Genomic DNA, 22,500 nt, shown 5'->3' on the forward strand with positions numbered 1-22,500 from the left:
TTATCCATTTCTGGTCATAATTTGGAGTCAGTGATCATATGAACCGTTGTGCCGCTGTTTATAGTGATCACGCATTACAAATGCCCAAAACCAGTCGCAATGAATTCAGTGCGATTGAAACAGAAGTTGTGCATGTAAACGTATCCAGTGAACACCTCGTGATCTGCTGACGCTTGCTCTCCTCTCACAGTCGGCCATCATCGATCTGGTGGATGTGTTCGGTCCCGCGCCGCTGAGCGACGACCCCTGGGACGCCCCGCCCACCTGCGCCGTGACCTCTGACCCCTGGGAGTCTGTCGGTCAGTCATCAATGCGCTAGTTGCGTTCACGCATTCATTTTTAATAATAGTTGGCGATTTCCTCTGTACGTCACCATTCATTGAGATACTATTACAGTGTTTATTAATAGTTTGAATTAGTTTTTATATTTTCCATTTTAAGTAAAAAAAATTTAAGGTTTTAGTCATTTTATTGTGTGTTTTATGTCATTTTATTAGGTTTTGTCTATATAGGCTAGTTTTCATTCACTTATATATCAGTTTTAGTTTGAGTCTCAAAAGTAACTTGAGAGAAACTGGTTTATACTTAAAACAAGAGAAATCTATGAAAACAAGAGTTGATCTAAAGCGGCGTTGCTCCTCAGGGAAATGTATCCTGTTTTAAGGATTTTCAAGAGATTTTGAAGGATGTTTCACAGTGAAGTGTGGCTGTTTCTGCTTCAGCTGTAGTGAAGTCCAATAACCCAGGGGTTGATAGTCCCTGGACGGCCCGCCCCCCCTCCAGTAGCCCCGCCCACCCCTGGGGAACCCACCAATCGCCTCCTGACCCCTGGGATGCCCCGCCTTCAGACTCCACCTCTAATATGGATGGAAAAGCCTGGAGGAGCCCAGCGCGACAAAGTGAGACAATTTTAAACAAGTTTTCACAGTGACGACCCAGTAAATTAAAATAATGCATTTTTTAGAGAATAAAGAGAGGATCCCTATAATACCAGGTGCAAAAAATACATTTTAATTTCATTTTATACAATTTGTGGCATAGAAACAATACCAGACATCCTTTATGTTAAAACTCAAACTTTCACTGTATATATTGTGTTTTTTTATGTTTAAAATATTTATATTTATATATAATTTAAACTATGTATAGATATACAGTATATGCATGCAAATATTTCTTAAATTTATACATGCATGTATAATATATAATTAAACACCGTACACACACATATATTATGTAAACGCAAACTTTTATTTTGGATGCGATTAATCGTTGCCCAGCACTAATGCAAAGTGAAAGTTTGTGTTTCTTTAGAGATCCGTCTCTATATTCTCTGCTCTTCATTCTAGTCCCGAGTGGGAAGGACCCATTTTCCATTCCAGAGGAGGAGGAGCTTACAGCGGAGGGGGAGGGGCCTATATTGGAAGGGGAGGGGCCTATCCAAGTGTTCAGCCCTCGCTGTGAGAGTCCTGCAGGTCCTCATCACACCGTCCTCACACTCGTTTCCCTCTCTTGAGTTGAGTTGAAGCTCATTCGCATCTCTCCTTCCAGATGCCGATCAGTTCGGCGAGTTGGTGGCGGGCGTTCAAGTGAACGGATGGGGAAACGACAGTCCGGAGACCTTTGACCTCTCTCGTCTCGGGCCTCCCCTCGACGCGGTGACCCCGAGACAGTGCCGGACCCCTGAAGCGTTCCTCGGACCCACCGCCGCCTCCCTCGTGAACCTGGACACACTGATCCCAGCCAACCCGCCGGCCAAGAGCAAAAACCCCTTCCTGTCAGGTAGGAACACTTCATTCACACTCGTGTTGGTGGTGTAAATGTATCTAGTTTTAAAGGAGTAGTTCACTTTAAAATGAAAATCTCCGGATAATTTCTCACCTCCACGTCATCTAAGATGTTCATGTCTTTCTTTCTTCAGTCGAAAAGAAATTAAGGTTTTTGAGGAAAACATTCCAGGATTTTTCTCCATACATACTGGTGCCGGTTCGGAGCCGGTGCCTACTCGCGAACCAGTTCTTTGTGTTTCGACAGCCAAAGAACCAGTTCTCGGCCAGGAAAATTGGTTCCAAAGCGACACCAACTCTTTGCTGGACTAGAACCGTTCTTTTACCACGTCATGCTTACGTCGGGGGCTGGGGGCTGGGGGCGGGGTTATTGTCGAACTTCTTCTCGAACGTAACCTCCGTCTATAGTAATCCAGACGAGCAGCACAAATGTGTTCTTAACGTCTTCTTCTGACCCCAATATAGGATCGCAAAGCCAGGAGAAACATTTGCAGAAAGACGATGTAGTCCACCATTGTAATTGTTATGCTTGAAGTTGGCGCAAGTGTTTCTAGGAAAGCTAAGACGTATGGCAACATACACAGTGACGTAACGACGTCGTTCGCTGGGCTCTCTAGTCAGTGGAAATACAAACAGGTTCTGAGAAGGTTCGCAAGTTGAACCAACTTTGAACCAGCACCAGTTATTTTTTGGTGGAAAAGGGGTAATAGTGACTTCAGTGGGGTCCAACGGGTTGAAAGTCCACATGTGAGTTTCAGTGCGGCTTCAAAGTCTCGACACGATCCCAATCGAGGAATAAGAGTCTTATCTAGACAAACCATCAGCCATTTTATATAAAAAAATAAACATTTATATACTTTTTAACCACAAATGCTCGTCTTGCACTAGCTGTGATGCGCCACACAACATAATCATGTTGAAAGTTGCGCGTGTTCCTGTTCAAAAGTGTAGGGAAGGGCGTAAAACTCCATCTCATATTGTCCTCCAACTTCAAAATTGTCCGTTGTTTTACCTTTTATGTATTTCAATTTTTTTGTAAATGGAGTTTGACTTAGTCTTTGCACGTTCACTTTGTAAACACCAGGTCTGTACTTACGCCTATGTCACGCTTGACCTTTCAACATGATTATGTAATGTGTGTCGCATCGCAGCTAGTGCAAGACGAGCATTCGTGGTTAAAAAGTATATAAATGTTTAAAATGTCCGCTGGTTTGTCTAGATAAGACTCTTATTCCTCGGCTGGGATCGTGTCGAGACTTTGAAGCCGCACTGAAACTCACATTTGGACCTTCAACCCGTTGAACCCCATTGAAGTCACTATATGGAGAACAACCCTGGAATGTTTTCCTCCAAAGCCTTAATTTCTTTTCGACTGAAGAAAGAAAGACATGAACATCTTTGATGACGTTAGTTAATGATCAGGAAATTTTAATTCTGAAGTGAACCAATCCTTGAGGAAGTGATTGGCTGATTGTGTGTCTCAGGTCTGAGCTCGCCGTCTCCCACAAACCCTTTCCACTGCGAGCCGCCCAGACTGACCCTGAATCAGATGCGTCCTCACTCCACCTCTCCGCTGCCGGCTCCCGCTCTGTCCTACAGCGCTTCTCTTCCTCAACCCCTCCTGCAGCAGAAGCCCCAGACTCTGCCCTCGTCCCACACACAGCCGCCCCACGGCCTGCTGGATCTGCCCGGCAACCTGCCGCTGCCCCTGCTGCCCCTCACGCCCCCTAGCCGACACACACAGCCGCAGAGCCACAACCCCTTCCTCTGAGGACCCGCTCCGGTTCACGACCCCAAACCGGATCACAGAGATTCAGTTTCAGTGTGAACGGACTGATTTGAAGTCTGCAGTGTTACAGTGACACTACCTTTCCAATAATGCGACACACATTAAATGACTTTATTAACTTGCGTTCGTTCGTCTGTATTCTGCGTGATAATTAAAGCGCGAGAGCTCAGACTGGATTATCACATTTATATCGAGCTTAAAGTCAACATGAACTCAAGTCAGACTCCGTTTACTTTCCCTATACGCCGTCCTGATCTTATTGTGTCATCAGTGCATGTTATATTCCAAAAACCTTTGGTTATAATCACAATATTTCGTCGTGCTCTGCCCCTTAATTGTCTGACATCATCTAGGTCAGGAGTTTGCCACGGACCCTCATCCTAAAATGTACAAGGCAGATAAATATATTTGACCCAAATTATTAAATTGAAATTTAATTAAATATGAATTAAAATGTAATATTATAATTGTATAAAATATTATTTGAAAAATATTATTTATTATTACTATGAATGTATCTTTTTAACTTTATTTATTTGTTTGTTTGTTTGTTTGTTTATTATTATTATTATTATTATTATTATTATTGCATGTTTAAAGACCCAAACTATTAAATTGAAATTTAATTAAATATTAATTAAAGGGTAATACTCTAATTATGTGTAAAATATTATTTGATAAATATTATTGCTATAAATGTAGCTTTTTTTACTTATTATTACTATTATTATTTATTATATAATATTATTATTATATTTGCATGTAAAGACTAGGGCTGCACAGTATTGGAAAAAACTGGCTTTGCGATGTTTTGCTTTTCTGCGATATATATTGTGAAATGAAAAATACAGAATACAAAAATACAGAAATCTTTCAGAATAGCTCTGTTTGAAGAAAAATAATCATGTTAAAGTGATTTTGTTGGGGAGTGCAGCTGTGTAGAACATTAAAAAAGACAAAAAATTTAAATGCAAAATCATTTTAGGGCTGAATGATTTTGGAGAAGTTTTCCAAATTCTTTTCGAGAACCAACTCAAAACTTTTTTGTGAGTATTTCCACTTGAGTTTTTATAGGTCACATTCATACAGTTTTTTAAATAATATATAATAATATATTAAACAAAATAAGAAATATTGTAATAATACTATTGTACTGTAAAATAAAAATACTTTAAAATTACAATACTAATATTTACGTCATTTTCAAATGGTATACGTGAGGCTTTTATTTTGACGGGTTGCCGCATTAATGAGTGCGCTGCCTGTTTAAGAGTGAAGCCGCTGTATGTTCATTTACACGCGTGTAACTCACAAAACCACTTTATTCACAGTAAATGACGTTCTGATGACATTTAAACGTATATTATACGCATATATTTCATTAATTAAATCGCAACTTGTTCGATTTCACCGTTGCAAAAAGCAAATTTGCGATTTAATTTTTTTTCTGATATATTATGCAGCCTTAGTAAAGACCCCATTTATTACATTAACAATGAATTTACTATTAATTATCAATTTAATCGTACTTATGTATTTAATTTATGTACTTTTTTTTTTTATTCAGAATTGATTTTAATTTATTATTTATTTATTTTACAGTTTTCCTATAATCTTTTTCGATGGTTGCGGTTCGAAAACCCCTGATCTAGGTCACATGTGTGGGGAGAATAATCTAAACCAATAGCCACATAGTTACATTATAAAGCTACTGATGTAGGCGGTTTTCTGCACATAGTTGATGTAGTAACTCAATGCTGGCTAACATAATGCAGACGACAGCAATAATAGCCATTGCATATAGCGGTATGCAACGTTCACTTCTCACGATCCGCTCCACTCCTGACTGATAAACCCCTGATGATGTCACATGATGGGTTGTGAATGTGGTTTCATGTTGACTTTAATATGACCCTGGCTCAACGCTTTACTCTCGCTGCACAGGAACAGCATGCTGCTAATGACCCCACGGAGAGATTAAATGTCAGTATTTCAGGACTGAGGACACTTCAGGAACATAATGAATCTCCACCGAGAACGAACTCCTTTCTGTTGCCTCGAATCAATGGATCGTGTGCAATGAGATCCGGCGCTGATTGTATCCGAGCACCTGTCTCACCGACAGTCCCACAATGCACTGGGGCTGGCGCCTCACTTCCTGTTTGGGTCTCAGGAGCGCCACCCACAGGAACCCCTCATAGCCAGTCAAAACTCTTGAGAGGACGTGTTGAGTAATGATCCGATGCTGTTATTTCCTCCACTCAGAACGTGACTGGAGATCAAGGACCAGCTTTACTATTAGTCACTGATGATGAGTGTGTGTCCCAGTACAGGAGAACCAGGTTAATCCTTCAATCTACTATCAGTTAATGGTGTGTATTAAAGACACTAATAAATGAATGTTATTCACTTTTAACGCTACGTGTTCTGTCCCTCGGCTCTCAGAAACAGTGCGTCTCATGTCCAGCAGAGGTCGCTCTTTCTCAATCTGATGAATATTAATAGTAATTAATTAATGATATTAATATTAATGATATTTAAAGCCATTCATTTCCAATGTAGAGCATTTCCGATGCGTTGAGGTATTTGAACTTTGAACTGTGATGTGTAAATTATAACTATGAACGCGAGATGAATTACCAATATTTTTCCACTAAACATTATTTTTTTTAAACACTATTTTTGTAGAATTGCATGCGGTTATGAATAATTATGCTTGATATAATTATTTTATAGTTATTAATTAATGTGTGTGTGTGTGTGTGTGTGTGTGTGTGTGTGAGAGAGAGAGAGAAAGAGAAAGAGTATGTGTGTGTGAGTGCGTGTGTGTGTGTGTGTGTGTGTGTGAGAGAGAGGTTTAACGGTCTCACTGATCTCACATGTCTGAACCTGCAGCTTTTTACAATATAACTGCACTTTTTCTAGCGGTTTGGCAGGTTTCAGGTGCATCTGCTTCCCTCTGTGTGTGTGTGTGTGTGTGTGTGTGTGTGTGTGGCCAGTGTAAACCCTTGCTTTCGTGTGCAGATATTCAGATATATGGTTCAGGCTTGTGTTTCAATGATCTTCAGTCAGGCTTGTATTACTAATACTAATATCTGAAGTGTTTATGGACGCAAAGGAGCAATTCCACACCATTTTGAGTATTTATTTTATACGTGTAAGCACGAAAACCTCATGAAACCTCGAGACAAAAACAAACAATGTTTTATATAAATATAATTCAGTGCTTCACATGATGTTTTACTCCATATAGTTCATGTGAACTGTTGGTTATATAAAATATTCTTACTTATTTACAGGCTTTATTGATATTGATCTGCTGTGATTTTCAGACGTTAACGGCTAATTCTCTTCCTCAGATTGTGTTTGCTGAGACTCGGCTGTTTTCTCTTCATGTTGCGTTTTCCGTGTCTCTTTGTCCGTGTTTGAAACGCAACAGTTGACAAGGAGGCGGAGTCTCCAGCAGAAGGGGTGGGGTCTTCATCAGAAGGGGCGGAGTCTTCAGCAGAGGGGGCGGGGCTTCCTGCATTTCTATCTGGTTTAACATCTGGAGGAGTGGAAGCTCTTTCATTGAGGTCCATGTGACTTTGGACTGAAGTGCGAAGGTTTGAGACGTGCGAGTTTGAAGGCGCGGACTGAGAAAGCTGACAGAGAGCGAACGCTGCTGTCTTCTCTACAGATAGATGATCGTCCTCCTGTGATGTCACAGCACCCATAATCCCCTGCTTCAGCAAGCAGCTCTGTGATTGGCCGAGAGACATCTTCATGGACAGGTTCAGAGGACTGTCTCTCCTGGAGAGGTTGAGAGGAACCAAAGTATCGTCATCAAATCTGTCGTTCCCCGCTCCTCCCATCTCTCTGAATGCAGAAGAAACAAGACACAAGTCAATATATTTAAACATGGGATTACGTATTTTATTTATTTATTTATTTATCCAATAATTATAATTATATAAATAAAAGTTATAAAACGTCATATGAATTTTAATTTCATATTTTGCAAAATTATAAATATTATATAATTATGTATTACCCAAATTATAATAAATTGTAAAATTAATAATTTAATAAATAAGTAATATGTACCTTAAGGAGATTTTATATTTTATTTTATAATTAGTCAAATTATCAAAAATAATATGCGTAATTATAATTGTAAATGATAAATAAATGTTAAAATGAATCATTTAATTAAAACAATATATTAGTACTCTTAAGTTTTTTAATGGAATTTAAACATTGATAAAATTATCCATAATAACTTGTAAAATGAAAAATATTTATTATAAATGTAATTAATTTGTAGAAGATCTGATCTCAGGGAGATTATATTTTTATGTAATTTAATTTAATAATTCGTCAATTTATCCATGATGTGTGAAATTATAATTATATATTATAACAACAATTATAATGTTACAATTATTGATTTAATAAATAATTAATTTGTACTCTGATCTCATGGAGATTCTTTTTTATTTTAATTTAATTATTTGTAAAATGAAACATTGATTATAAATATTATTAATTTGTAGAAGATCTGATCTCAGGGAGATTATATTTTTGTCATTTTAATTTAATTATTTGTGAATTTATTCATAACAACGTTAAATTATAATTATATATCATAATAAAAAGTTACAATTAATCATTTAATAATTTATTAATTTGTACTCTGATCTCATGGAGATTTTTATTTTATTTTAATTTAACATTTGTAAAATGATCCATAATAATTTGTAGAATTATATATTATCAATAAATTAATAGAATTTAATCAGTAATTAATTTGTTGCAGATCTGTCCTCAGGAATATTGTTATTTTTGCTGTATTGAATGTAATGTGGATGTTCTGACCTCTCAGGAAGACTCCAGTCCTCCTGTGTCTGTGTGGCCACGCCCCTCTTGTCTGATTGGCTGGCTGGAGCCTCATCATGTACTGGGAAAGTCTGGGAATGATCAAACCCGTCGGGTCTGTCCGGTGATCCAGCAGCGGATCGTCCCGTCTCCGGACTCGCCTGAACCTCCTTCCCCGTCAGATTCACCACGAGCGCGTACGGATCGTACGGGAAGCCGGGAGTCGGGATCGTGTAGCAGTTCCTGAAACACTCCTCCGGGAACGCCACGGGGAACAGCGTCTGTGGGAAGAGTCCGCGAGTGACGTACGGATGAGCGACCGGCTCGTAGATGTACGGGTTGTAATGAGCATGGAAAGGGAACGGGAAATGAAACCCCGGATGATACGGGGAATCTTCGGCTCGCTCCTGAAGGAGCGGCTCGTTTAGGAGGTTCGGAGCGCCGGGAGTGAACAACACTGGAGGCCTCCAGACGGACACGGGAGTGAGAGGATGAATCGCTTCCGGTTTGAACACGGTCCAGGGAGTTTCCTTGGATGAGGACACCGTTTGAGGATCTGAGGGATCCACTGGGATCTCCTGTGACGGATCCACTGGGATCTCCAGGTCCTCCTCGTCTTCATCCGTGTGCGCGGAGGGGTTATTTTCCTCTCGTCTGCCGGGCCGGGAGCTCACGGACACGGACACGTCACACAGGTTGTACTTCATGTGGTTGAACAGGTGGGATTTCTGGTTGCAGGTGAAGGGACACTGGAAACACTGGTACCGGAAGGGTTTTCCGGCGGGACGAGGGATGTAGTGAGGCTTCTTCGGCTTACGCTCCTTCACGGGGATGTCCATCGTGGCCATAGAGGAAGTCTTGTTTGCAGAGGAGGATAATGGTCGGTTTTAAACCCAGAAACGCATAAATGACTCTGTAAAGAGAAGGATTTAGGCCATTAATGGACAATGAGGTAAAAACAACAAAAAACAGGTGATAACGATAATCAATCTTGGGCCTATTAAATCCTCTTCCAAAATGGTTAAGATTTGCATCAAGTCATGACACCTTTAAACATTGCTGGAAACATTTGGGATATAGTGCACAGCAACAAAATATATAACATAATTTTAGTGTTTTTTAGATATTTTAATCCACAAATCTTACATATTGTGCCTTTAAATCTTGAAGCTGTTCGCCTTTATTTATAGCGCTTTTCACAATACAGAGTGTTTCAAAGCAGCTTTACAGAGAAAACATGCTGTGCTGAATACAGTTCAGAAGTGTGTGATTGGTGAGAGTTTTTGAAAGAAGTAGCCAACTGTAAAAACAGAAATATTGTGCAATATGCAATTTTAAGTAACACAACTCAAGGTATTTTGATGGTCCCTTTAGCACATTAGTAAGGTTGCACGGCATGTCGGCTCGCAGTCATTAGAGATGAGCCAACATTTCTCATCACGCTGGTTGAAAGTTTCTTTCCGCCACAGAATAAAAAATAAACAAGGTATTTGTGTCTCACAATTCTGACTTGCATGTTTATTATCTTTGCCTTGCAGAAAACATCACGTGACGTGCTTTATCGGCTATTTGAATAAAAGCTGTCCTGTCTTTAATGTCCAGTGGTGTTTGAATAAACGCTGTTAGCACTGGTGAATCTCTAGCCTGAGGACAGTGAATGTGAACACACACTATGGAAATGAAGAGCTAGTCATGCTAGTTTGCATGAGCTTCAGTCACTGCACACAGGACACTTTATTTTACTTTTCAGTCTTATCTTCCTCTCTTTTAAACCATACTTTATTTGGTCCCACATGTGGTCGTTCAGGTTTCGCTGGTTGTGCGAGTCGATGTCACTCATTTTCGGATAAACCCTCTTTTACATAATTTCTTCTGCTGCTTAAATTTAGGATGACTTACTGTGGTAAAGCTAATTTACACCAAAATTTTAATTAGCCTGCTGCGGTAAAATCATGATATATAGACTAATAATACAGGATCTTCATGAAACGATGGCCAAAACTTTCCGTCATTTTGTTTATTTATTTATGACAGCGATTGATATGGTTCATTTCGTATTAGAAACATGCATTTAACTGCTTGTTCTACTGCTTAAACTTAAGATGTTACACTTATACAAGCACACGTGATTGTCTGAAGTTTATAAAGCTTAAACAGCACTGTTAGGATTTACCTAATTTACACCAACATTTAATTTAGTCTAGTCAGCAGTTACCGCGGTAAAATCATGATAATAATAGACTAATAATACGGTTCATTTTGTTTGTTTGTTTATTAATTACATTTTTATGACAACGATGGATATGAAGTTAGGTAGGCTATGAACTCCACTTATTGTAACAGTTAAATGTTGCTCAGTTCTGTTTTGTTTATTTAAATATTTGTTGTTTTTTATTTACCGTTTGATAAAGCATCTAAAAAGACTAGTTACTGTCACTGAAACTCATTTGTTTAGCTTATTTTGACTGATAAATGTCTGATTTTGTTCTTACCTCGCTCGTGTCCTGTAACAGGTGCTTGTTTGGGGCGTGTGAGCGTCTTGTCTGTTTCACTCACACACACACAGACCGGCTCGACCCGTTGCGCGGGGTCACGTGTTTAGGGGGCGGGGCTTGAGGAGCCCCGAGGATATGCCAACACTCGCGCGCCTGCAGCTACTCGGAAAACACTCGGGGTTTCACACAGATTGCTGGTGAATTTCACTGAGCATTACAAAGAAACTACAAGAAACACGTTGAATTGAACGTGATATTATGAAGTAAGCAATATATAGTTTTATTAAAGGTAGGCTAAACGCAGAGAGAAAGTGTGTGTTCAGCGGGTGACTGACAGGCATGATCAGAATGTGGTTGATTGAGATCTTTCTCTGTCTTTAGGGCACAGACATCAGTGTATGACCTCAGGTGCTGCTCTCTCTCTCTCTTTCTCTGTGTGTGTGTGTGTGTGTGTGCGTGCGTGCGAGTGCCGCTCCCTCAGCGGTGACGATAAGTCGGATTTATCACACACACACACACACACACACACACACACACACACACACTCACTCACTCGACCGTAAACAGAAGCGTTTGGAAGTAAGCAGGTGACGACAGATGCAGGTCTACACACGTCAGCAGCCCCTGCATATGATTAATGCTGCAAAAATGGCTCTATTTTTTGTATTAATATAATATGTATTTAGTATTTTACATAATATTTATTTATGTGAATTATATGGTTTTATTACTTAGTTGTTGTTGTTTTTTTAATTCGGCTTAATTCGTAATTAATAATTATTATTTTTATGTACTTTTGATGACTTTTCGAGATGGTCATGTGTGGTGTTGTTGCCGCCTCACTCGTCCAATCACAGCTGCGCTCGTTAAGTGACAGCGTTTCAGTCCAATCAAATGCCCGTCCGCGTTTTCTCTCGGCCAATCATCTTGCCGCTCCCGCCCTGACGCGGAAGTGATCTGTGCACATGCGCTTATCAACACACACGCGAGAGTAAGCGAAGAACCAAAACAGAGCTTATTACGGGGATATTAAACACCATGAGAGCGGAATGAGCTCAGATTGAAGATCATCCGTGTGAGCACAGATACTTGTGTGTGTGTGTGTGTGTGTGTGTGTGTGTGTGTGAGAGAGAGAGAGAGAGAGAGAGATATGAGCGGCACTCAGGGGTCCAGTGGAGAGTCCGAGCACGAGGCAAAGCGGCCGTGCACGCGCACGCGCACAGAGTCACATGACCGCAGTGAACCAGCAGAGGGCGACAGTGTTGCAGTGGTGAGTTACTCGAGTCTCGAATCACAGTATTATAACAACTCACAGTCATAATAGCAGACAGCAAAATATCAGTGACAAGCAGCAATACACAAATATCAAGAAATGTCATTTATTGTAATACGTGTCTGTGCATGCAAAATAGTTTACACATACAGTACCAGTCAAAAGTTTGGAAACACTACTATTTTTAATGTTTTTGAAAGAAGTCTCTTATGCTCATCAAGCATGCAGTAAAAAAATAATAAAAAAAACCCCGTAATATTATGAAATATTATTACAATTTAAAATAATGGTTCTCTTTTTTAATATATTTTAAAATGTAATTTATTTTTGTGATGCAAAGCTGAATTTTCATCAGCAAGTACTCCAGTCTTTGGTGTCTTATGATCCTTAATCAGAAATCATTCTAATATGATAATTTGATACTCAGTTATTATCAATGATGGAAACAGTTGTGCTGTTTAATATATTTTTTTTGGAATACTTTTTTCAGGATTCATTGATGAGTAAAACATTAACAGCATTTATTCATAAAAACAGCATTTATTCAAAATAAAAACATTTCTAACAATATAAATCGTTACCATCACCTTTTATCAATTTAACGCATCCTTGTTGAATTAAAGTACTAATTTCTTTAAAAAAAAAAATAGTTATTGTTCCCAAACTTTTGAACGGTACTGTATATTGTTACAAAAGATTTCTATTCTAAATAAATACAGTTCTTTTTAACTTTTTATTCATCAAATAATCCTGAAAAAAGTATCTCAGGTTATAAAAAAAATATTAAGCAGCACAACTGTTTCCAACATTGATCATAAATCAGCATATTAGAATGATTTCTGAAGGATCATAAGACACCAAAGACTGGAGTACTTGCTGATGAAAATTCAGCTTTGCATCACAAAAATAAATTACATTTTAAAGTATATTAAAAAAGAGAACCATTATTTTAAATTGTAATAATATTTTCTAATATTACTGTTTTTTTTTTTTTTTTTTTTTTTTTTTTTACTGCAGGCTTGATGAGCATAAGAGACTTCTTTCAAAAACATTAAAAATAGTAATGTTTAACTTTTGACTGGTACTGTAGGTTTGTTAGTATTTAAGGAACCTTACAATATTAAAACAATACCTCTGGTATTGAAATAAAATGCCAATACATGTCAGAAATAAAACTATCTATTCCATTGTGCTCTGTTTTTGTTTAATGTGCTCTATTTTGTTCCATTATATACTGTTGTTTTCTATATTTCAGTTGTGATCAAAATGATTCAACCCCGATTGCAAATCAGGTTTATAAAAAAAAAATCCAGGTCCAGGTACCCGGTAGGATGCAAAAGTTAAAAAGCCTTTATTATTTAAAAGGGCTAAAGCAATAAAACACCAACGCGTATCGGCCCACTGGCCTTCGTCAGGGTGTTGGTAACAAACAAACAGAATCAAGCCATACTTATAGTTGCATTGATCCCCACCCCTGGCATCAAGGCGAATAGCCTCAATGCCCACTACTCGTCAGGTCGAATCCCTCCCATGTTTTGCGTCTATATAATGTTTGGCCATTGGATAATTCATATTTCCAGTCTGGATGGCATACCTATGCTCAGCTACCCTGTCTCTCAGTCTCCTTTTAGTGAGGCCTACGTAAAAGCAGCCACAAGTACACTCTAATCGATAGACAACATGGGTAGTATTGCAATTTATAAAACTGTTAATAGTGTTATTACTGAAAACATCCATAAATGTAGCGGTTTTAGCCATATTCTCACAATAATTACAATTACCACAAGGCAAGTTTCCCTTAGGTTGACGAAGCCAAGTTTCACGTTTAGGAGCAGGGAGGTAACTTCTTACTAACTTGTCTTTAATTGTAGTGGCCCTCCTAAAGCTGATCCCAGGGGGTTCCGTGAATATTTCCCGTAAAGTCGGGTCACATTCAATAATGTTCCAGTTTTTCTTAATAATGTATTTAATCTGGACAGCCTCCTTGCTATAATGAGTGACAAAGTAGGGTTTCTGAGTTGACACTCTTTTGGGTCTAGACTTAAGCAGGCTCTTCCTCTCGAGTGATTGTGCTCTATTATGAGCTTGAACAAGAGTTTGTGTTCGATATCCTCTTTGTCGAAAACGCTGCTGCATATCCATCGATTGATTTTGGAAATCCTGATCTGAGTCACATATACGCCTTAGTCTCTGGATATGTCCAAAGGGTATGTTATCAATAAGCCATGGCGGATGAAAGCTATTTGCATGCAGTAAGGTATTACGATCTGTTGCTTTTCTGAAGATCAGGTTTATTGGTAAAATCTACAGACTTTCAGCTGTTTGCAAAGAACAAATCATATAAAACTAATTAAATTCGCTCAACTCAACAAATGTTTCAAGTGGTTTCCACTTCAAGTGCAACTGAAAATGCAACTTTTAATGACTTCTGCAGTCTCAAAATTATTCAACCCCCTAAATAGAAACAGCACAAATCTGCAGAACAGGCGTCGTCTCACTAATCAAGGGCTTCATTAGCTGCGCCAGGTGTGCTTGAGCTACAACACATGACATATCTGAACTGAACAGGTTTGTTGAGTGTCATGTTTGACTGCATGTGTTAGAAATACGGCTAAGTCGTGTGTGTGTGTGTGTGTGTGTGTGTGTGTGTGTGTGTGTGTGTGTGTGTGTGTGTGTGTGTGTGTGTGTGTTCAGTCAGTGATCATGCCCGTGTATAATGCGTCTGATTGGCTGGATGAGTGTCTGCAGGCGATACTGGAGCAGGATTTCCCGGGCCGCATGGAGCTGTCCGTGTATGACGACGGCAGTACGGTACACACACACACACACACACACACACACACACACACTGAATATGAGTATCAGTCTAAAAAGAATATGTTCGAACAGCGTCTCGTGTGTGTGTCAGGATAACTCCAGAGATCTGATCGAGGGATGGAGGCAGAGGTTCGAGGACAGAGGCGTTTCACTGGTGATCTCAGGACACAACGCATCCAGCCCACGAGGAGGTGTGTGTGTGTATGTGTGAGAGAGCGAGAGAGAGAGAGAGAGAGTGTGTGTTTGTGTGTTTAAATGTGTTGGTGAGAGCTAGGGTTTGTGTGTGTGTGTGTGAGAGAGAGAGAGAGTGTGTTTGTGTGTTTATATGTGTTGGTGAGAGCTAGGGTTTGTGTGTGTGTGTGTGTGTGTGTGTGTGAGAGAGAGAGAGTGTGTTTGTGTGTTTATATATATGTGCGTGCGTGCGTGTGTGTGTGTGTGTGTGTTTGTGTGTGTGTATCTGCACTTATTCCTGGAGAGCTCAAGGACTCTACATTTACATGTTTATCTTGACACACACGTGTGTGAAGCTCACGCGACATTAAACAGACACACACACTCTGTTCATGCGCTTCAGAAATCAAAAGAAGTTTCTTATCAGTGTTTAGTTGGTGTCAGGATCTTAAAACATCTCCGTGTTTGGCATACCGAGCTTTCAGCATCTCACACACACACACACACCTGTAGACGAACACGTCAAACACACACTGAGATCTGTTTGAGAGAGCGCAGGCCGTCTCAACCGGATTAACTTCAGTAAAGTAACCAATCTGAAGCAGAAACAGACGGTGACTGTGACACGCATGACTGTGTGTGTGTGTGTGTGTGTAGTTTGGGTTGACAGCCTGACAATTGTTTCATTTTGATTGACAGTCAGATTGAACACTGATCAGTTACTGTTTCAAATGCGCTGATAGTAAAATACTTCACAGAAAGTCTCAGAAATGGGAAATAAAAACATTATGTTCTATATTTTTTTTGTTTTGAGATGAAATCCCCCATTTGTGGTGTACACAATATTTAGATGACAGCTCTAGTGGACTAAAGTCATGTTTGTGTATCCTTTTTTTGTAGTTGGATTTGCTAAAAACCAGGCGGTGTGTCAGAGCTCAGGACGATTCCTCTGCTTTCAGGACGCGGTGAGTGTGTGTGTGTGTGAGAGAGAGAGAGAGAGAGAGAGTGTGTGTGTGTAACATGTACCACCTGTGACGTAAATACGCTCCCAGCATCCGTGTGTTTGACAGGCCTGTCAGAGGAACTCAACTAATGACTGAAGTGTGTGTGTGAAGGTGAAATAAGTTCATGAATGCATGTAAATCCAGTCCAGCCTGTGTTTGGGCTCCTCCAGTGTGTGTTAAAGATCTCGGTATCATGATGTTCACTACAGAAACACATGCTTCAGATTCAGTGACTGTAAAACCTCCCCTGCGGCGTGAAAGAAACACACACACACACACGTCTGTTTTTCTGTCATAACGGGGACTTTTTTCCACTGACTTGTGTTGTTTTTATACTGAGGCTTTCTCTGCCAGGTCAGGTTTTAATAAAGAACTGGAGCTCAGATCTATAGGGTTGTGTTGTAATATCCCGCAGTGTCACGACCTCTGGCTCAGCGTGTGTGTGTATCTCACACTGATGTTGTGTAATCAGATCAGATCTGTGACGGAGAAGCTGATGTTTCTGTGAGAGTCTCTCCTGCAGAGCCGCTGGAGTCCAAGTGTGTGTCGCAAGAAAGAGCGTGAGACCGAAACGCGTCTCTCACTCGTCTGTCTTCATTCACTCCTTCACACACCTGTGTGACTGTATTATAGTGTAGAAGATATTCAGTGCAATGTTCAAGCTGCTCGTTTCCATTTAACAACAGTTCAAAAAAGTGTAAAAAGCACCATAAAAGTAGTTGAAATGGTTGAAACTCCGTTTTTTTTATCGTTCGTATAAAATCTCATGTTATAAAAGATGAAGTGCTTCACACTGGCTATTTAAGGCACTATTGGCTATGACTATACACTCTTCTCCGCTCCTCAAATACATAAAACACTAGCCTTTATATAAATATAGTGTTTCTTGAGTAAAGAACATTCAAACAACCAGTTCTTCATTTATCCTTGCATTGCAAACAAGCAGAGACAGTGCAAACCGAGTGCAAGACTCCATTCACGATAGAAGAGGGCGGAGTTATGAGGTTTGACTGACAGTTTGAGGAGCCAATGGAATTACAAGGTTTAGTCGCAAGCTTTTTTTAATACCCCTCATTGGCTAGCCTAAATATTTGCAAATCCCACACACAGACAGACATACTGTGGGAATACTACTCGGCCAATAGTGTTGATTTATGGAAAAAAGATGAAATATGGACATATGAGGTTTCTGCCCAACAGTGATAAATAACCCTGAATACACTCTTAACACGAAACCCGACTAGTGCGGCATGTTGGCCTTATAAGATTAACGTGGGCGTCAGCTATAAAAAGGTGATACAAAAACACTCCAAATGTTTTTGTTTTTATTCAAAAAAGCCGAAAATCCATTCACTCGTAGGCCGCCATTTTTATTTACGTCTCAATGCATTCTGGGTAGTGACGTGTATTGGTTGTAGCCTTTCTTTTACTGTTTATGGTTGTAGCAGCTTCGTTTATTGTTTTTCCAACGTACCGGCTAGCTAGCTAAGTTTTGACAGTAGCGAGATGAACACGTCTGCCGTTCTGCCGTTCAGCCTTTTCAGTTTGAAATACAGAATACTGTTTTACATGAATATTATGACACGAGTGAAGCACAAAGCTTTGTTTACACAAGAAATAATAGGTGAGCAATTAAATGTTACATCGCAGCCATGTTTGGATTCATGACGAATGAGAGAGTTGTGCGTGAGCCCATAAATGTAAGCTTTGTCGGCTTTGAATTCTGGTTTGCGATCTGGTCACCCGATCGCTCAGCGAATTTAACAATATTCCATTAGTTATTCCATATAGAAAGCTTGAATTGTCTACTTTTAAACAAAACAATTGATAAAAAACGAAAATAAACCGACTAGCATATGCTTATGTATTCTGTATGAAATGTGCATTTCTCTCAATAGGCGCGTTCACTGCGAAGATGACGAGTCAGCATCGTCAACTTCATCTTTGCAGCCGACACTGACACAGAAAACACTAGTTTATTAATAAATGTCTCCTCGCTATATTTGACACATTCATAATCATTACTTTTGCTGGTTCTTTGTGACAGCTGTTATGTGCGCTAGGCAGCGTCACCATCTGGTTACATGCATCAGCACCAGAACATGGAGATTTTATTTTAGAGAATATCGTATTTTCGGGACTATAAGTCGCTCCGGAGTATAAGTCGCATCAGTTAAAAAATGCGTCATTTATTTAGAAATTTATTTTACAAAATCCAAGACCAAGAACAGACATTTAATCTGGAAAGGCAAGCTATTCAACTACACAGTAGCACACAGAACAACAGGCTGAATAGGTGTCCGGTGTGTTAACACAACACATTAACAGTTATTCAGCTACACAATAGCATAAAGAACATATACCTGAGAGGCTGAATAGGCTAAATTAACTAATAAGCCAGTGAGTCCAACAAGCAAGTTACCAGTAAACAAGTTCACCAAGCACCCGCGATCTCATTCCACATCACTGAATCCATTGAATTTTCTTCATCCTTGGTGTCGCTTCTGAACAACTCCGCCATAGAGCGCCCTCTCGCGGCTGTAGATGGTAATGTTTTCATCTCAGTCTGAATTAATTTTGATATATAAGTCGCACCTGACTATAAGTTGCAGGACCAGCCAAACTATGAAAAAAAGTGCGACTTATAGTCCGGAAAATACGGTAATCGCACAACCCTTTTAGATATTCTATAATTAAATCAACTAATCGAATATTCAAAAATCGTGACTCATCCCTGCATGGAATCTCTTGTTTCTTTTCCCATATCTTCACTCGCGTCTCACCCATTTCCGAAGGGGATTATAAACGTTTATTCCTTGGTTCGCTTTTAATTAGGCCTATTATTTTCGTATTCTTTACTGTGGTAAAGTAGAAAAAACGCTGTAGGACAGATAGCCTACATTTTTACTTGTACGTCAAATTCCTTTTAACACAGTTTGTGCTTGTTATTAGACATGGTAAGGCGCGTCAAGTTTATTTGTAAAACTAAAATTTTAGTTTTGCTTTCTCTGGCAGCGCAATATCAAACATAGCCTAAATGCCTCGCCCTTGTGGAAAATAAAATTCGCCAAATTTAATAAAAGTAGAAAACATGAAGATATGAGAAAAGAGATAGATGGTCTCTTTCCTGCTCGTGTCCCACATCCCTCTCAAAGCGCAGAGCGGTAGGCTAACACACGTCTTAGTGTGGAAATATTAAACGAACGTTTTTTTGTGGGGTTTTGTTATAGATTCAGCTTTATTATATTATTTAAGTTACCAGTATTTACTGATATTTATTTCAATGCTTTACAGGCTTTTTTGTTTATTTATTTTATTTTTATTTCAAAATAACCCCCCAACCACCGCAGTGGTAAAAAAACGCCACCGCCACAGCCCTAGCACACCATATAGGCTAAAATCAGGAGAATAACGCGGAAGACGATCTTTTAGCCGACTAAATGCCTCAAATGCATCAGGGCTGAAGTGATGGGAACACAGCTCTTTAGGGAGTTGTACTCATCCACAAGCAACTTCCCACTCTTTTCTTATTTTTCTTCTCCTTTGGAAAGCAGTGTAGGCTTACATCACTCCCCTTGTTGCCTTTGGACTGGAAATTACAACCAAACGCTGCACAATGTGGCATTAATATATTCACTTTTAGGATGTAGCTACAGTTAAACTTAGCGCCGTTAGCTCACCTCTCTCTGTTCTGAACACAACCGACTCAACCTATACACGTCATCGACCCAGAATGCATTGCGTGCGCAAAAATAATGGCTGCCTTCGTAGTTCAAATTCTGTAAAACACTGTGAGGATTTTTTAAATAACGAAAATATTTTATGTATTTCTAAGTATGTATTTTGTAGGAGAGAGCAATTGTAGCATATTTAGGCCTATGTGTCTTAATAGTCGGGGTTCCTTTTAACAACTAAAGATTTCAATTATTATAATTTTTTTCACAGTGATGCCATAGAATAACCATTTTGGTTTCCCGAAGAAGATTTGCATATCAAATGAAGAACATTTTAATGATCTAAAGAACCATTTTTTGACTATAAAGAACCTTTAGTGGAATGGAAAGATTTTTGTGGAATGCAAAAAGTTCCGTGGAATTCAAAGGTTCCTCGTGGAACCATCAGTTCCAATAAAGAATCTTTATTTTTAAGAGTGTTGGGCGAATAAATCAGGACAGAATATGCTACTCCTTTAATAACAAACGAAAAGAGTGCAGATCATTTCTACTTCTGACTGTTTGTGTGTGTGTTTGTGACTGATGCTGAAACGCCCTCACACTCTTCCTGGTGTGACTGCATTAGTTGTGTCAGATGCAGTGTTACGTCTGCTGTGTGCGGGTGGGGGATTTAGAGGGATTTTTCCGTGAATCTGAGTCAGCCCTGCTTGAGGTTTACAGGAACGCCAGGAATTCTCTCTCCTCCAGGAGATTGGGAACAACCATCTGATCACTGGCACAAACACTTGATGAATATATTCATTTAATGTGCCAGAAACATCTGTAGGTTGTTAAACTGAAGTAGAGTTTAATTCTCATTTGTGATGTTTTGACTAAAAGAACAGTTGATGATGTCGTGTGTGTTTCGTGATGATGTCGTGTGTGTTTCGTGATGATGTCGTGTGTGTTTCGTGATGATGTCGTGTGTGTTTCGTGATGATGTCGTGTGTGTTTCGTGATGATGTCGTGTGTTTCGTGATGATGTCGTGTGTTTCCTGATGATGTCGTGTGTGTTTCGTGATGATGTCGTGTGTGTTTCGTGATGATGTCGTGTGTGTTTCGTGATGATGTCGTGTGTGCTTCGTGATGATGTCGTGTGTGTTTCGTGATGATGTCGTGTGTGCTTCGTGATGATGTCGTGTGTGTTTCGTGATGATGTCGTGTGTGTTTCGTGATGATGTCGTGTGTGTTTCGTGATGATGTCGTGTGTTTCGTGATGATGTCGTGTGTTTCCTGATGATGTCGTGTGTGTTTCGTGATGATGTCGTGTGTGTTTCGTGATGATGTCATGTGTGTTTCGTGATGATGTCATGTGTTTCCTGATGATGTCGTGTGTTTCGTGATGATGTCGTGTGTGTTTCGTGATGATGTCGTGTGTGTTTCGTGATGATGTCATGTGTTTCCTGATGATGTCGTGTGTGTTTCCTGATGATGTCGTGTGTGTTTCGTGATGATGTCGTGTGTGTTTCGTGATGATGTCGTGTGTGTTTCGTGATGATGTCGTGTGTGCTTCGTGATGATGTCGTGTGTGTTTCGTGATGATGTCGTGTGTGTTTCGTGATGATGTCGTGTGTGTTTCGTGATGATGTTGTGTGTTTCCTGATGATGTCGTGTGTGTTTCGTGATGATGTCGTGTGTGTTTCGTGATGATGTCGTGTGTGTTTCGTGATGATGTCATGTGTTTCCTGATGATGTCGTGTGTTTCGTGATGATGTCGTGTGTGTTTCGTGATGATGTCGTGTGTGTTTCGTGATGATGTCGTGTGTGTTTCGTGATGATGTCTTGTGTGTTTCGTGATGATGTCGCGTGTGTTTCGTGATGATGTCGCGTGTGTTTCAGGATGATGTCATGAGGCCTCAGAGAGTTCGGCTACAGTATGAAGCTGCTGCACTCAATCCCACCGCGGTGAGTTTCAAATAAATGTTGTTCTTTACAAGTTAATATTCATCAAAGAATCCTGACAAATAATATGAAACTGTTTTATAAAACAAATCATAAATGCTTCTTGAGCATCAAATCATCATATTCGAATAATTTCTGAAGGATCATGTGACACTGAAGACTGGAGTAATGATGCTGAACATTCAGCTTTGATCACAGGAATACATTATATTTTACAATATATTCACATAGAAGACAGCTATTATACATTGTAACATTCACATTTATTTAAAATATGGACCACATTCTTAATCCATGTCAAGAAAAACATAGTTTAATGTTATTTTTCAAAAGCAGCAGCAGCTATTTTTACAGCCAGTGTTTTGCGAGAGTTTGGTTTGTTGCTTTGACCTTTGACCTCGGGTCACAGCGGGCGTAACGGCGACAGACTGAAGACCTGCGGCGCTAAACTAACAGAGAAACACTGAGCTGAGTGTGTGTGTGTGTTTACGTCAGAGAGGAAATGAGATGGACGAGTGAAAGCGTCTGTTGTGTGTGTGTGTGTGTGTGTGTGTGTGTGTGTGTGTGTGTGTGTGTGTGTGTGTGTGTGTGTGTGTGTGTGTGTGTGTGTGTGTGTGTGTGTCTGGTCACGTCAGAGAGGAAATGAGACGGACAAGTGAAAGCATGTGTTGTGTCTGGTTGAAGGTGTGTGT

General features: G+C 39.6%; 3 protein-coding genes across 4 annotated transcripts in view; 2 read left to right on the plus strand and 1 right to left on the minus strand.

Moving 5' to 3' along the window:
* The window catches only part of epn3b (epsin 3b), a 19,856-nt gene extending 15,125 nt beyond the window's left edge, over positions 1–4,731 (plus strand). The window contains exons 6-10 of the mRNA XM_084401792.1: positions 191–299; positions 723–899; positions 1,350–1,475; positions 1,552–1,782; positions 3,272–4,731. Of these exons, the coding sequence (XP_084257918.1) occupies positions 191–299; positions 723–899; positions 1,350–1,475; positions 1,552–1,782; positions 3,272–3,558 (930 nt within the window). The 3' untranslated portion in view covers positions 3,559–4,731. The remainder of the gene's footprint in view (positions 1–190; positions 300–722; positions 900–1,349; positions 1,476–1,551; positions 1,783–3,271) is intronic.
* Positions 4,732–6,609: 1,878 nt separating this feature from the next.
* On the minus strand, positions 6,610–11,289 carry LOC311285916 (uncharacterized protein). 2 transcript variants are annotated; one of them, XM_084401794.1, is made up of 4 exons: positions 11,264–11,289; positions 10,926–11,135; positions 8,434–9,346; positions 6,610–7,434 (listed from the first exon to the last, which is right to left on the minus strand). In XM_084401794.1, the coding sequence occupies exons 3-4, from the start codon at positions 9,279–9,281 to the stop codon at positions 6,912–6,914; spliced, it is 1,371 nt and encodes a 456-aa protein (XP_084257920.1). In that variant the 5' UTR covers positions 9,282–9,346; positions 10,926–11,135; positions 11,264–11,289; the 3' UTR covers positions 6,610–6,911. The 2 variants fall into 2 exon arrangements, with proteins under 2 accessions (XP_084257920.1, XP_084257919.1); XM_084401793.1 differs by lacking the exons at positions 10,926–11,135; positions 11,264–11,289 and having other exon boundaries at positions 8,434–9,922.
* Positions 11,290–11,874: 585 nt separating this feature from the next.
* The window catches only part of b3gntl1 (UDP-GlcNAc:betaGal beta-1,3-N-acetylglucosaminyltransferase-like 1), a 20,338-nt gene continuing 9,712 nt past the window's right edge, over positions 11,875–22,500 (plus strand). Inside the window, exons 1-5 of the mRNA XM_084394668.1 lie at positions 11,875–12,198; positions 14,896–15,012; positions 15,110–15,209; positions 16,090–16,154; positions 21,746–21,811. Coding sequence (XP_084250794.1) covers positions 12,079–12,198; positions 14,896–15,012; positions 15,110–15,209; positions 16,090–16,154; positions 21,746–21,811 — 468 coding nt within the window. The 5' untranslated portion in view covers positions 11,875–12,078. The remainder of the gene's footprint in view (positions 12,199–14,895; positions 15,013–15,109; positions 15,210–16,089; positions 16,155–21,745; positions 21,812–22,500) is intronic.

The sequence above is a fragment of the Rutilus rutilus genome, assembly GCF_951802725.1.
Source record: "Rutilus rutilus genome assembly, chromosome: 2".
NCBI lineage: Eukaryota > Metazoa > Chordata > Actinopteri > Cypriniformes > Leuciscidae > Rutilus > Rutilus rutilus.